Source organism: Neltuma alba, unplaced genomic scaffold, assembly GCF_004799145.2.
Source record: "Neltuma alba isolate B1F8T4 unplaced genomic scaffold, ASM479914v2 tig00010476_pilon, whole genome shotgun sequence".
Taxonomy (NCBI): Eukaryota; Viridiplantae; Streptophyta; class Magnoliopsida; order Fabales; family Fabaceae; genus Neltuma; species Neltuma alba.
The window spans coordinates 40,751-56,317 of record NW_021635364.1 but is presented as its reverse complement, the minus strand read 5'-3'; the positions used below and the strand labels follow the sequence as shown (position 1 = coordinate 56,317).

Genomic DNA, 15,567 nt, shown 5'->3' with positions numbered 1-15,567 from the left:
GAATGTTTATGCCCAGATGATGTGAACTCCTTGCAATGTATGCCTTGGCTCTTGCATGATTGAGTTTTGACCAGAATGATTATATGCTCCATGATATGATGACATGGATACATAATGGTTATGGCATGGCATAAAGACTAGCAATGTTATTTTACTGCATGTAGCATGACATCTTATGCATGTTGACTTGATGGTTGTATGTTCAATGCTACTGGGATTTCTATGAAATCTCATTCCTCCTATAACATGGTATTCTAGGTGCTCCTACTTCCAAGGAGAAGGGAAAAGAAATAATCATGGCTTGAGCAAGTTATTAGTTATGTACTGTATTATATGGTTTTGAACCTTTCTCTTTCAAGTCATGTAAGCATATTCTGATCTTGAATACATGATATGATGACCTTTTGAAATGTATATTAATTTTAGAGTACCTTTATATGTAATTATGGTATGCTTATAGTGAAAAATGAAATGGTGCTAGAATTAGTGAAAAAGGGGATAAAAATGGTCTAGATTTGACCAAACTTTGACCAACGAAGACCCTAGTCAAATGGTTGACTTTTTCCCTGAAATTTGGCATGCAAATAGATCTTATTTTTCCCTTTAAAATGAGTGGTAAAGCGTCACAATCGGAGCTCTATGCAAGAAGTTATGCCTTTTCGAAGTTAGGCAAAAAATCCTAGAAAATAGAACAGTACTTTTCGAAATTAAAATCGGATGCGTTTCTGATTAAAGTGGAACCTGAGGTCATTTTTCCTTGATAGATGATGTTAAGAGCTTCGATTGAGACTTGGAACGACCTTGTTTCGATTTTTCTAGAATTAGTTATGATTTTTCAAAGTTATGCCAAGTTTAAGGTTACAGTGAATAGTAATGCGGGAAAAGAAATTTTCAAGTTCAGGTTTTTCAACCCGGTAACCTTAATTTGTGCTTCCGAATATCTTAACTTAGCACAATATAAGGTCACAAATGTAAGGTGTTACACTATACTCGACAGAACCCCATGAAGCCGGACAATTTCATCCATGTACAACTTAGCCATTCTCTCCAAGGTATAACTGACCTTATACGGCAAAAAGTGAGCAGATTTTGTCAATCTGTCCACCACCACCCAAATAGCATCATAACCTTCGGGTGTCCTCGGCAAACCTACAATGAAGTCCATGGAGATACTGTCGCACTTCCACTGAGGGATTTCTAGTCCTTGCAACAAACCTCCAGGTCGTTGATGCTCTATCTTAACTTTCTGACAAGTCAAACATCGGAGTACGAAGTCAGTCACTTCCTTCTTCATGTTGGGCCACCAATACTGTTGCTTTAGGTCGTGGTACATCTTGGTTGCACCGAGGTGGATGGCGTAACGGCTTCGATGAGCCTCCTCTAGGATAGTTCTTTTAATCTCCTCATCCTAAGGAACATAAATTTGGTTCTTATACTTCAGGATGCCCATATCTCCAAGTTCATAGTCCTGTATTGGGCCATCCTCCAATTCTACCTGAATCTTTGCCAACTGATCATCTTCCCATTGAGCCGCTCGTAAATCCTGATAGAATTCATAATCTCCGAGCACTGCACATAAAGTAGCCTGCTCCGACGGTACAATTGGGATCTCTAATAACTCCTTGAGCAAGAATTGTTCCTTTAAGCTCATATAGAACACATGCACTACTTTTCTACTCAGAGCATCCGCTACCACATTTGCTTTCCCAGGATGATACTTAATCTCAAAGTCATAGTCCTTCAGGAACTCCATCCAACGATGTTGCTGGTTGTTCAACTCTTTCTGATCCACCAAGTATTTCAAACTTTTATGGTCACTAAAGACTTCGAAATGGGAGCCATACAGATAATGCCTCCAGATCTTTAGTGCAAAAACTACTGCTGCTAGCTCCAAGTCGTGGGTTGGGTAGTTTTCTTCATGTGGCCTTAGCTACCTGGAAGCGTATTCCACCACCTTATTATTCTGCATTAGCACACAACCCAAACCCTTTAGTGACGCATCGGTGTAAAGAATATACGGTACTCCAGGGATCGAAAGTGTAAGCACTGGAGCTGTAGTCAACTTGGTCTTCAGCTCTTGGAACGCTGATTCACATTTCTCCGTCCAAACAAACAGTTGATCCTTCTTGGTTAACTTAGTCAATGGCATTGCAATCTGAGAAAAGCCTTGGATGAACCTCCGATAGTATCCAGCACAAAACTCTGCACCTCAGTTACCGATCTAGGGACTTCCCACTTAAGTACCGCGTCTACCTTGTTAGGATCCATTGCTACTCCCTGGGCTGACACCACATGACCCAAGAACTTCACTTCTTTTAGCCAAAACTCGCACTTTGACAGCTTAGCATACAACTGGTGGTCCCTCAATATCCGTAGTGCGATGTGAAGATGCTCTCGATGTTCTTCCTCACTTCTAGAATAAATCAGAATGTCATCGATGAACACTACCACAAATCTATCCAAATAAGGTCAGAAGATCCGATTCATGTAGTCCATAAAGACAGCTGGAGCATTTGTCGGTCCAAAAGGCATCACCAAAAACTCATAATGTTCATAACGAGTTCGAAAGGCCGTTTTTGAAATGTCCTCTGCTCGTACCCTCAACTGATGGTATCCTGACCTCAGATCAATCTTAGAGAAAACTGATGCTCCGACTAATTGGTCCAATAGGTCATCAATTCTAGGCAATGGGTACTTGTTCTTGATTGTGACCTTGTTTAATTGTCGGTAGTCGATACACAACCTCAAGCTACCATTTTCTTCCTTACAAACAAAATCGGCGATCCCCACGGCGACACACTTGGTCGGATAAGTCCCTTTTCTAACAATTCTTCTAGCTGCTTTTTCAACTCGACCAATTCTGAAGGAGACATTCTATAGGGAGCCTTGGAGATTGGGGTGGTTTCCGGAATCAATTCTATAGAGAACTCCACTTCTCGCCCTGGAGGTAGTCCTACAACCTCGTCTAAAAACACTTCGGGGTAGTCCCTTACCACAGCTATCTGTTCAATTCCGCCTGCCTCATCCTCACTAATTGAAAAGAAGACAATGAAGGCCTGGCAGCCCTTCCTCACCGCCTTCTCTACTTGAGCAGCTGACAACAAAACCGAACCACTTGATATTTCAGCACATAAGGCACCTACCGGAATTGTCACCAACCTCCTTTTACAATCAAGGATTGCTCCATCGGCCATCAACCAATTCATGCCAATAATCACATCAATACCTTTCAGAGGTAGACAAAACAAATCTATTGTAGAATCTCGATTCTCAAACTGAAGGGCAAGCTCTAGACACGCTCTTCCAGTTACGACAGTGACTCCAGCAGGAGTAGACACTCTTAAGTCATAAGGTAGCTCAACCACAGGCAAGCTCAACTTCTGAGCACAGTCCATAGAAATAAAGGAGTGCATAGCATCCGAGTCAAATAAAGCAGAAATAACATGTCCCTCAAGTAGAATGTTACCTCGAATCAAGTTTGGAGATACAGAAGCCTCTTCATTTGTCATGGCATAGACACGTCCCAGAACAATAGAACGGCCAGCTTGAGGTGTTGGTTGACTCTCTAGGCAGTTTCTGGCAATATGTCCCCACCGGTGGCATCGAAAGCACTCCCAGCATTGCTCCGCATGCCTACCCCCGCATCTGGGGCACGGTCCAGTAACACTCGGGGTGGTCACTGATGAATCTTGACGGGAGCCCTGTCCCCCACCAGTCTGATTGTTTGGATTCTGGCGCCTTTGCATAAAGCCCCTCTGAGTGTTCAACCTCTGATTCTGCCCCTGGTTCCTGTTTCTCCCTGAGCTACTCGAGCTCCCAGAGCTGTATTGATTTCTTTTCCCCACTCCTCCTGTAGGTCCAGGGTAACGGGCTGCTCTAGCTTGGTTCTCAGCCCTCCTTGCCTCTACTACCTCTCTTGTCCTTCTAGCCGCAACCCACAGCTTTACACACATCTCCTCAAAGGTATTGACCTCTAACAAGGAACGACAGTAAAGATTGTCTCCATCCGCTCAATCCACTTCTCTGCATTTGACGGTTCCAGACTTCCCTTGAACTGTGGAGGATCATGACGATGCACCTCTCTCCATACCTTGGTGATGTCATTCAGCAATGGAGGGTAAATCACTCCCTCCGAAGTATCTCCTCCCTGGCTAGCTGCTCGATACTCCTCCCTCTGAGGTAAATCTCTAGCTTGCTCACCACCCCTAAACCCCCTTTCTCCTACTCCTCGTGCCTCTATAGTCACCTCGTTCTCTCGGTCCTCTTGATTGACTGACTCTTGGTGCTTCCTTGTGAAGTCTTCTTCAAACTTCCTCAACCTTTCATCCACCACTGCCGTCATCATCTCCCTCATTTGTCTCAGAAAGGCCTCATTCTCTTGAGGCGGTCCGTTACCGGTTGGATCCGTCTGACGTGTCCGTACCATCCTTCCTCTCCCCAACTAAGGATGGAAACCCTCATTAGTAAAGAAAGAATGGAAACAGAAAACAAACAGGGAAGGTATGTATGAAGTATGTATATTGCCACTAGGAAAAGAAACAATTTCAAAGAAACAAACCGGCTCTGAATACCAATTTGTAAAACCCTTGACCTTAAAATTATAAAATTCACTACTATGATAGAAAAGGAAATCTGTTAAAATGAACTACCATAGTAGAAAGAAATTTGCATATTTTTAGAAATTGACTTTCAAACTCGGGTCAAACCCAAACACCGTTGCATGCAACTAAAATCATTCATTCACATCCACTGGGCTTCCGAGCCTCCGGCCCGGGTAACAAAATACATCTGCATCAGCCCATACAAATGGTTTCCAACAACGTAAATCAAAGCTCCACAAACAATAGAAAGGGCCTCCGGCCAATTAAAAGTGAGAAGATACACTTCCTCCGGTTTACTATAAAGCCGGGCAATCAAAATATTGCAAAGGACCCTATTGTGGCAATATACAACTGGTCATACATAAACAAAGGCTAGAGGCCTAAAGCTAACCAAGCTCAAGCCTCTGCGTCTCTTCCCGAAGGCGCACGCTTAGAACCTTCACCTGAAAACATTGTAAACCACGGGGTGAGACAAACGTCCCAGTAACCAACCTTTCCAATTCAAGGTACTACTAAATAGGTACTCGTGAGGTGTCAAGTGGGGCATTTTACAAGTAATATTATAAGTGATAGCCACAACAATTCATGCAAGTACAATGATGCAATTCCCATCAACCATATCCCTTACTTTGGGAGATTTTTAAGAGCCGAACCGGCCTATCCCTCACTATGGGGGACGTAAGGAGCCATAAAAGGCCTATCCCTCACTCTGGGGGATGTAGGGAGCCAAGAGGCCTATCCCTCACTCTGGGGGACATACTGAGCCAACCATGATGCATTAATGGAGGCCTTACCACGTGGTAGTAACTATCAAAAACTCTCACCAATTCCCAATTCATGCATCATGCTCAAACCATAATCAAATAGTAATTGAACATTTCATAATTAACTTCTTTCAGTGGCATATGTAACACCTCATGTTTAAATCAATTAACTTTGCTTGCGGAAGCATTTGGAATCACCTTTGAAGGCTACAATTGATGAAAAATTAAGTTTGAAAATTTTCATTTACGGGTTACTATTCATTGTCACCTTAAAATGTGACAAACTTCGAAAATTCGTAACTAATTGTAGAAAAATTAAAATTGAGTGATTCCAAGTTTTAAGGAAAGCTCTTTGGATAAAATTTTGAGAAAAAATAGTTTCTGAACTGATTGCCTTGAAATTCGAGCTCAATTTCCTTTGAAAAAGTTACTGTTCATTTGGTCATTTTCGGATTTTACTGTATTTTTGCCTAACTTTGGAAAAGCATAACTTTCTACTCGGTTATTGGAATTGGGCAAACTACACCTCATTTTAAAGAGAAACATTAGATCTCTTTGGTTGCCAAATCTTATGACCTAACTCACTCGTTTGATAGGTTAAATCGGAGCTACAAACTCACTGCTCCAGGGCTTACGTTTTATCCCTTAACATCTCTTTAATTCTTTTTATTTCTTTGGCATACATAACATGGCCTTACTCTTTCCCATTCATTCTCATACATTTCTATTTATGCCATAAACATTATAGTTAAATACATGGCATCATTGGCATCCATAACATAGTTCACAAAATAGTAGAATTATACATTTATCAACAGTCTCATCCATTAACAAGAATAATTCTCCGCTTACTTCTCCTTGCTTCTCATGCCATTATTGCCCATCATTGATTGACCTAAATGGTTGGTTAGGGAGGGGTGAGATTCGGGGGAATCTCAGTAGCAAACACTACCCATAAGCATGCAAGACATAATGCACATGCATGACATGTTATAACATTAACACATGAATGCCATGGAAAGTAAGCTAAAGCATTTCATGCTTCCATAACATATTGCCAAGGCAAAACATAACATAAACTTGCAAACATAACTTTGCAAACATTTCATCATAGCTTAGTCACATCATGGCAACACAATCACATCATGCAAGCATACATATCAAGCACACAGTACAGGTAAGTTCACTACCTTGCACCTCAAGCTTTCCTCTCACTTTTCCTTTGACTCCCATGACTTTCTAACCTTGTGGGCATTTGTTCAACATCACCAAACATCCTCTTGGATGTTCCAAAGGTCCTAAACATAACCATAATGATCACACAATCCATTAGGACCATTAGATATAAAGTTCAAGACTAGCTTTCTTGAACCTCAACCCTTTCTCTTAGTCTTAGGATTTTCTTTCTAACTTTTATAATATAAATCTTATCATTTCCCATCCTTAAGATCCATTTCTTGTCAATTAAGACCACTTTAGATGGCCTTAGATTCAAGAATACCAAATCTGGAAATTTTGGTTCGCGGGTACTGTTCACGCAGAATTTCCAGAATTTTTGCTCAACTTTGAAAATTCATAATTAATTCTCAAAAAATCCAAATTGAGTGATTCTAAGTCTCACTGAATGATCCTTAAGTTAAATTTACATGAAAATTAGTTTCAGGAACCAATTCTACGCCGAATAGTACCGGAACTGTACGGAACTCGAAACTCTTCCAAAAGTTCAACACTGTTTCCAGATTTTAAACCCTAACTTTGAAAAATCACCATAAATCGTACACATATCCAAATAAAGTGTTCTACCTATGGATTTAAAGCTCACAGAGTGTACTTTAACCATGCAAAATTTCAGAATCAGATACGCAGAGTAACTAATCCGAAATAGGCATAAAATCAGGTGCTATAACCATCACATACCTTGTTTTAGAGTTTGATCTGGCTTGGAACCACTTGGCCTTTCTTTCTCCCTCTTCTTTCTCTCTCTAGAAACCATTTTTCAAGAGCTTCCCCATGGATTCCTTATGCTTGGATGAAATGGTAGGGAGGGGAGGTGGTATTTATAGAAAAACAGACTGAATCTGGACTGTTGATCTTAAAAATACGTGGCTCGATCTGGACCGTCCATTTTCTCTTTTGATCTTACGGTGACAAGTGTCCTATGACATCATGCTTACCTCATCATGATGACATCATGCTTACATCATCAAGCCACATGTCTTTAATCCGACCGCACACGTGTCTTGCATCCGACTGTACACGTGTCTTCCATCTAGCCGTACACGTAATATTTTCTTTTTCTCATCTAACCGTACACTTGTCACTTTCATGTCCTTTCATCATTTATGGCATTAAAATAAGGAGAAAATAAATGGAAAATTCGTGTAAAAATATTTTCTTAATTATTTCTCCACCTATCAAGCCAATCTTGCACCGTATCGGATACTTTTCGGGTCTTGACTTACCCTGTACCACCAGGACATGTTCTAACACTATTTTCTCATCTTAATAAGTACATATATGGTGCCACCTTAGAGGAGCAGAGGGAAAAATAATTAGCTCTACTGACAGGCTACTTAACCTTACTGAGTCATGCAGTAGAGATTTCACTATAACGGGTAGACAAAAGACTGTCTAAAATATTCCCATACTGCGTTCTGATTTTTATGCTGTCCATAAATATCTTCTGGTGACTCAGCATGATGACTCGTAGGTGTCATGATTACGCTTGATGACTCAGCACGCTGACTCGTCGGTGTCATGATTACGCTTGATGACTCAGCATACTGACTCAGCATCGTTATGATGGCTCTTAGATATTTTCTTTGGTTTTGTCTCCTATTTAGAGGACAAAATTATTTAATATTTGACTGGAGCATTTTATTCAATCCAGAGCTCCAAAAATTCATCCAAAAATATCATAAAATTTCTCATATTCTAGAGAAAATCTGTGAATTTTCTCAGGTCATAACTCAACCTGTAGCCCTCCTTAAAAATCATTCTTTAAAATGCCCTTTTTTGGCACAACTGGCTTTTAAGTATTCTTAAAGCCATTTTGCTGGTCTTCTGGGAATGAGACTAATTTTATAATTTTCTATAGTCTCTTAGATCATACATTCCCATTTTACCATAATTTTCTGAGGTTTTCTTATGACTCAAACAATTAAATCTACCTCTACATCTCAAATTGAGCCATAAACTTATAAATTCCTTTTAAGTTACCTCAGGGGTATTTTCATCATCTCTCTTCACAAAATAGCCTTAGAATATTATTTCCCATTTTCTGAGATTTTCTTAGAATTTTCTAAGTACTTTTCATTTTTACCCCTGATGGCCGTAACTTTCTGAATTTACGGTTTTACCCCTGCTTAGACTCAACCTCATAAAACAATCTCTTTGAGGCTTCTAACTTAACCTTTGGTCTGTATTTAGCCTCTTTTCTCTTTTTGGGCCTTTGAGACTTTACTAGAGCCTCTACTAAAAAGGGGTCTGGTAGCCTATCTCATTCAGGCTATTTCTAGTACTTCAGAGCCCAAAAATCGGGATGTTACAGCATATCTTTCACAATTCCAAGATTCATTCATCATCAATCGAAACCCCACAAGACGGTTTTTCCTTTTGATATATACAACATACACTTTGAATATAATTGTTACTCGGAGCACAAAACATAAATCTACTCAGAATACCACAGAAGCAGGTACTAAGGATTGGAAAGTGGTTACCTCTCGCTTGAGCAAGGAATAACAAACCAACAAGACGGCCCCGTGCACCAACAGGGCTCACAACTAGTCTACACAAGCACACAAATACACAACCAACATATATTAGCTTTCAAACTAATAATGTGGCCAAAACAATACTTGGGGACACAAAATTCCTAGCTCCAACCAAACTCTACCCAACTTAAAGGGTATAACCATCAAAACAACACTCCAAAGTCATAAAAGTCTATTAAAACATCAAATCCCCTTTTTAAGCATCAATTAGAGTTCAAACCTCAAGGACCCACTATAGGAATTCTACACCCAAGCATCCCATTTGAACAATTGAAGTTCTAACAACAATCCAAACCGATTAAACATCCAATTTAACCCTCCTTAACATAACCCAAATCACAAAACTCAGAATCAACCTCTACATTATCATCCTCAATCCCAAATCTCCCATTTCCATAAACCCTAACTCCAAAAATTCAAGATTCTTTAAATCTAAGAAAACTACACCGATTAAATACTTAAACTAACCCAAAGCAATCAATTAAACTCAAAACAATCGGTCAAAAACCTCAATTCCATCACAACCTAGAAAATCCTAGGGTTTCACCACAAATCCTCAGAAATTCCAAGAAAGAAAGTAGATTAAAGGTTAAAATCACTTACTTGAGGTAATGGATCCTTAAAATGCCCCCTCCAAGCTAGAAATTCAAAACCCTAGCAGAGCCTCTCTCTCTACCTCAGATTTTTCTAATTTTCACACACTGAACCCCTCCCGCGACTATATAGATTCGAACTCTTTCGCTATGGAGAACTAATCCCGAGAGGGATTACTCGCCTAAAAACCAGACTTCGCCGCGGTGAAAGCTTCCCGAGAGGAAACTCTCGCTTACCTGAACAACTTCGCCGCGGCGTCCCCAAGACTTCGCCGCGGCCAAACCTCCCCGAGAAGATACTCCCCCCTGAAACTCCCGGTTCGCCGCGGCGAACATACCCTGAGAGGGGTACGTTCCCCTATTCCTCCAACAAACCTCAATTCCAACCCAAACACTAAGATCAACATTTAAATCACTAATCTATCCTCAAAGTCAACCAAAAGAGATGTTTAAAACCCGATAAAACTCAGGATGTTACACTTACTAAGCTAGAAAAAAGGATTTCATTAGCAACCTGTATAGTCAATTGAGGCAAGGAGCAAGAAAAATATAGACTTCCCTTTTAGGATTGAAAGTTAAAATGTTAGACTCAGAGATTGGCTGGTGCAAACTTGTAACTATGGATGCTATGCACATGAAGAGGCACTCTGAGTTAATCAAGAATTAACTCGAGAGGGATTAGATATGCCATGGGTGAGGTGTATAAGTAAATGTAGGACATTCAAAGCAATATGTAAAATTATAGGTACATCTAAGTGGTACTTGTGTGCTATTCCCATATAAGGGACTTCCAGCACACAAGCATGCATTCAGAATTAAAGATGTTGGCCCATATGGTCACAACATACACTGAGTACGAAGCAAGAGAGATTTGATAATTGCATGATGACTAACCTATCAAGTACGAGTAGGAGATGCTGAATTTTGGATTAGGTTTGCCCTTGATGGGCCAAACTATTTGATTGGAAAATTAGAGAAAATCCCAATTAAATAAAACAATCAAGTATGATTATATTCCAATTAATTGAGTCAATTAATAGGGAAAATCATCCTCTTAAATATAATATAAATTAAATAAGTAATTCAATTTATATTATATATCTAGATAATCTATATATAATATATATGGATTAAATCAAGAATTTAATCTAGAATAAACCAAAGTTGAGAATATATGATAAAGATCTAAATCTTTTTAAATTCAATTCATTATCTTACTAATTGAGATAAAAGGATATGATATTAAGAATATATCTGAACTGATAGGTATTGTAGGCATTTTGCATTCCCAAAATATCCCTTCTTAACACTATAAATAGAGGCTCTCATCCATTAGTTTAGCTCACCCTAATCATTGAGTTTTCTGACTATCTCTCTTCTCTCTCTCTCTCTCTCTCTCATACTCTCTCTTATGGTGCTCTATTGTGCCACTCAAGTTTAGGCTCTAGTAGCTTAAATTCTGTGTAAGCACTGTGGATCAACTTGTGGAGCTCCACAGGAGTGACCTCGATCCAAACATGGATTCGACCTAGTATGCACTTCTTGTTTTATATTTATATTTATAACATTCCAAATAGTCAAATTAGTAACTATTTTTTATGAGCAAAAAGTCAAGTAAAGATGGTGTAGGAGACAGTTTGCCAAAAAAAAAAGGGGGTTCGAAGTATATATATAACACATGCCCCATGGAAGTGGAGGGTAGTTTCAAACCCTTAATAGATCTTACATTGCATGAAAAATAGAAAATTCACTTATAAAATTTATAGCATTGAAGTATAATTTTCACGGTTGACGACAACATGTATCGGAACCAACATCAGCAAAATCCTGGTAAGTCGTCCCAAGAGTAACATCCAGAATTGTCATTCTGATTTGTTGTGCTTGTTATGGGAAAGAAAGAAGCAATGGGTCTATTGTCAAGTCCAAAATTATCGTCTGGAATGACACCAGAAGATTGAACATTGGCAGAAACTTCTTCTGCAGCACTGCCGCCGTTAGGCCAATCTGAAATTGACAGGGTCGATGGCATGACGGCAAGCATTGAAGATAAGTCGTCGTTCATGGATTTACTCAGGTTATCTTGTGCTTCTTCCTTCAGTTCCAGTTCTGCATATGATGTGACTTCACTTAATTATATGTCTTTCCGCCTCAAAAACACTCTGAAGATTTAAATTAGAAGCATATAGTCTTGCTAATCATCTATTATCAACGTGCACAACAAAATATATCATCAACATATGATTAGAAAAACAGTTTAATTATGTTAATGTATTAAAAAAGGATACGTTTGTTTGTTTGTTTGTTTTTTATTTTTTTGCCAACTCGAATTTTTATTTATTTAATATAACTAGTAGTTTTCAGTTATTTTTCAACTCGACTGGGCGAATGTACGTGAAAAGCATGCGTGTGAGTGCATATAATTTATAAAAAATGCAGTGTATCCTATTATATACAATCCATATTCTATTTAGCTTTAATCTCGCACAAAAAATCAATCATGATATTTTAAAGGTTTAAAGGGATTTTTCCGTTAAGCTATTCTTTTAGGGGCAATGAAAACATAAACTATACAAATAATGTGATGTCACCCTTAAAGTATTAAAAAGGTTTAATGTTATCTCTAACTTAAACATATGTTATTTTAATTGTTAGTTGACGAGGAAAATTTTGAAAGAAGCCCCAGAAAATTATAAGTAAGTACTCTTCTGACCAATGAAAGAGCCAGTAAATGAGTTTGTTTTGATCAATTCACTTTATTTTCTAAATTTATAATAATATTTCATAAACTCTCCATATTTATTGCACCTAGTAAGAGGATTTTCAATTAATTAAGAGAGCGATATTCAAATGACAATAATTAAAATGGTACTCTAGGGAAACAAACATATATCTTACAAATAATTAATTAACTTAACCGATTTTTTTTAATATTTACACATTAATTATTTAACTCCTACGTTTATAATAAAGGGGAGTATCCTATCAGAAATTTAATATTAATTAATTTTATAAAATACAAATAAATGTCAAGAAACTAATGCTATTTCTTAAAGACCACAATATAATCTTAATCAACCTCTTTAACTAGCTATCAGGTGACTAGTTATTCCCCCCCCCCTTAGTGAACCAACTATTTTATTTAACAGATAATGCACCACTAGACAAAATTTTGGAAAGAAATTATAAAATCCTTGTTTCAGAAGAGGTTGATGCTAGTTATAAAGAAGAATAACACAGTATATAAATACCCCATTTTTTCCCAGGAATACATAAATACCCCTTAGCATATCATAACAGCTCATCATGTATCACATGTATATCACTGTACAGTTTATCTCACGAAGATCAAGACGTTCTGTATGCCTCCAACCAGAAGAGAATTAAGTTTCATTTATCAATTATTTTCTTTTTTCTTATCTTTTATTAATTAATCTCATCAAGATACTGTATAAAATTTGCTTGATAATATTAGGATATTCTTTTACATCATCAGGGAATAACCTAGGCATGTCTAATTACAAATCTATATCGGAATCGGACATCACATGAATAGTAGAACCGCGCCAGGCCATTACGGAGGAAAGCAAGAGCAGCATGAACTCAGATAGTGCATACAATATTGAGCATTTCTAAGGACCGAGGAAAATACCCAGACTTAATATAGATCGACCAGTAGTGAAGAAATAGATTTTCATGCAGAATGGATCATATATATCCATGCCGAAGTGTGAGTGGCGAAGAATCTAGAGGGTTAGTTAGCAGGTGCATGAGAATGAGTTGCAATAATGTATGTTCTCTTAACTACCATTTTATAATTGATATTAAATGTATTTCTTTTTCGTATTGTGGTGATATTGGTCGTGCATGAAGAAAATAAGCAAACTCTCAACCAAATCACCAAGAGATCAGAAATTTAAGACATAGAAATTTAATTAAATAACTGATAGATCAACTATTAACCTGCATTTGAAGACCAGTCAGAAGAGTTAAGATGCAATTCATCTGGATAGAAGTAATTTCGTTTCTTTAGTGCCGTCTGGTCAGATGTCAAAGTCTGAGCTTCAAAGAGAGGATCTCTCAGAAACCCATTACCACCGCCACTGTTCTTCATAGCACCACCATTGTTCATTTGGATGTTAAACTTACTCTCTGGCTGTATAATATTAGACTGGGAAAATTGGTTTGAAGGGAGCTCAAGTTTTGCAGGAGAATTAGCAAATTGGTTGAAAATCCCTCCTCGATTGTACTCTAACAATGGAGCATGATAAATATGAGATAAACCAGAGTTAACTTGACCAGTAAATCGGAATCCAGGATACTCGACAGACTGAGCCGCCGTCAGTGGCTGATCTGGAAGTGAAGTAGAGGTTACAATAGTAGTGGGAGCCACTCGTATGGGATAACCAGAAGAAGTGCGGAATCGCTTGAAGCCAAGTGGGTTAGACAGAAGTGGAGTGGGGCGGCTGAAGATGAAGGAATGAGAGGACGTAGAAGAAGAAGGGGAAGAAAGAGGAATCATGGGGTCAGAAATGGAAGGTTTAGGCTGAAGTGGCGATGATAGAGGAGAATGGGGAGGTGGGGTGGGAGAAGACAAAGGGTGATAGTGATGGTGATGAAGGAACTCGATCTGTGAGGCAGGAGGAGGAAGACCGACGGCGATGGGTTTAGCAGAGGTAGTGGAACGACCAGGTTCATCGGAATAAAGAGGCAGTCCTTGCCGTTGACAACGCTTCACCCTTGTGTTCCAATAATTCTTGATTTCATTGTCCGTACGCCCAGGTAACTACACCTCAGAAACATAGGAAAACATCAATCACGTCATCAGGGACGATACAATAACGAAGAGAAAATATTAAACAAGCTAGGTTGCGCACAAGAGCAGCCATGCGGGCCCATTTGTTACCAAACTGCGCATGAAGCTCTAGGACGAGCTTCTCTTCCTCAGGAGAGAAAGCACCCTTCTTCAAATTGGGTCGCAAATGGTTCGCCCATCTCAGCCTACAGCTCTTGCCGCAACGAGCTAGTCCTGTATTTTTGTGTACTGCATTCCAGTTCCCTTCTCCATGCTTTGTCACATACTCTACCAGAACCGCGTCCTCCGCCGCCGTCCACGGTCCTTTCTTTAGAACTACCTCCTCCGACACCGTGCCACTTCCTCCATTTTCACCCGTCATCCCAAGTGCCTTCCTTTCATGTTTTGCCTCCTCCTTATTGGTCGCCATCAACACGTTTTCTGGACTGCTGACCCTCGTTTCTCTGTATATTTATTTATTTGTTTGTTTATCATCAGCCTTTATTGTGTTACGCCAATTTTATAATATTTACATGCATACCATCAATTATGCTATCATTGACGATAAAAAGAGGAGCAAGCTTACCAGATTCTATGTGGTATTCTATGTAGTAACGTTCGTCCTCATCGCCGGCCGCCTTTGTGGGGTTTCTGGGAATGAAGGAAAAAGAAAAGAGAAAGAAGAAAGGTGGGGGATCAAGGCAGGTAGGGATTCAGAGGGAGGAGCTTGGAAGGCGGTTTGAGACAGGGTTGGAAATGAAGACGAGTTTTAACGTGGGATTCCAGTGGAGGTTACTACTGGCTTACAGCTCAGTTTTTGACACCCATTTGACTGTGAGGTAAAAAACAGAAAGGAGGCAACAAAGCAAAAGTATTAAAAATGGTAAATTCCATCCCAGAATGACAGCGATTTGTGTTTATTATTTATGGCTTTCAAAGCAACATGGACATACGCCACCCCACGCCATGGCACACTTGGAAATAACAGGCAAAACCCACGGTGGACTGGACTGGTCTCCCTAATTTTCTCTAGGCTCCACC

The 15,567-nt window shown here is 39.2% G+C and overlaps 1 protein-coding gene across 1 annotated transcript; it reads right to left on the bottom strand.

Annotated features, from left to right (window-relative positions):
- Positions 1–11,550: 11,550 nt before the first annotated feature.
- LOC114756759 (transcription factor MYB97-like) lies at positions 11,551–14,956 on the bottom strand. The gene is made up of 3 exons (XM_028945699.1): positions 14,609–14,956; positions 13,695–14,517; positions 11,551–11,840 (listed from the first exon to the last, which is right to left on the bottom strand). The coding sequence occupies exons 1-3, from the start codon at positions 14,954–14,956 to the stop codon at positions 11,551–11,553; spliced, it is 1,461 nt and encodes a 486-aa protein (XP_028801532.1).
- Positions 14,957–15,567: the final 611 nt, after the last annotated feature.

Coding starts and splice junctions, on each gene's coding strand:
- LOC114756759 (XM_028945699.1), bottom strand. CDS start 14,956: ATGGCGACCAATAAGGAGGAGGCAAAACATGAAAGGAAGGCACTTGGG. Junction 14,518..14,608: donor GGGCCCGCATGGCTGCTCTT/GTGCGCAACCTA, acceptor TCTGAGGTGTAG/TTACCTGGGCGTACGGACAA. Junction 11,841..13,694: donor TGACTGGTCTTCAAATGCAG/GTTAATAGTTGA, acceptor CATCATATGCAG/AACTGGAACTGAAGGAAGAA.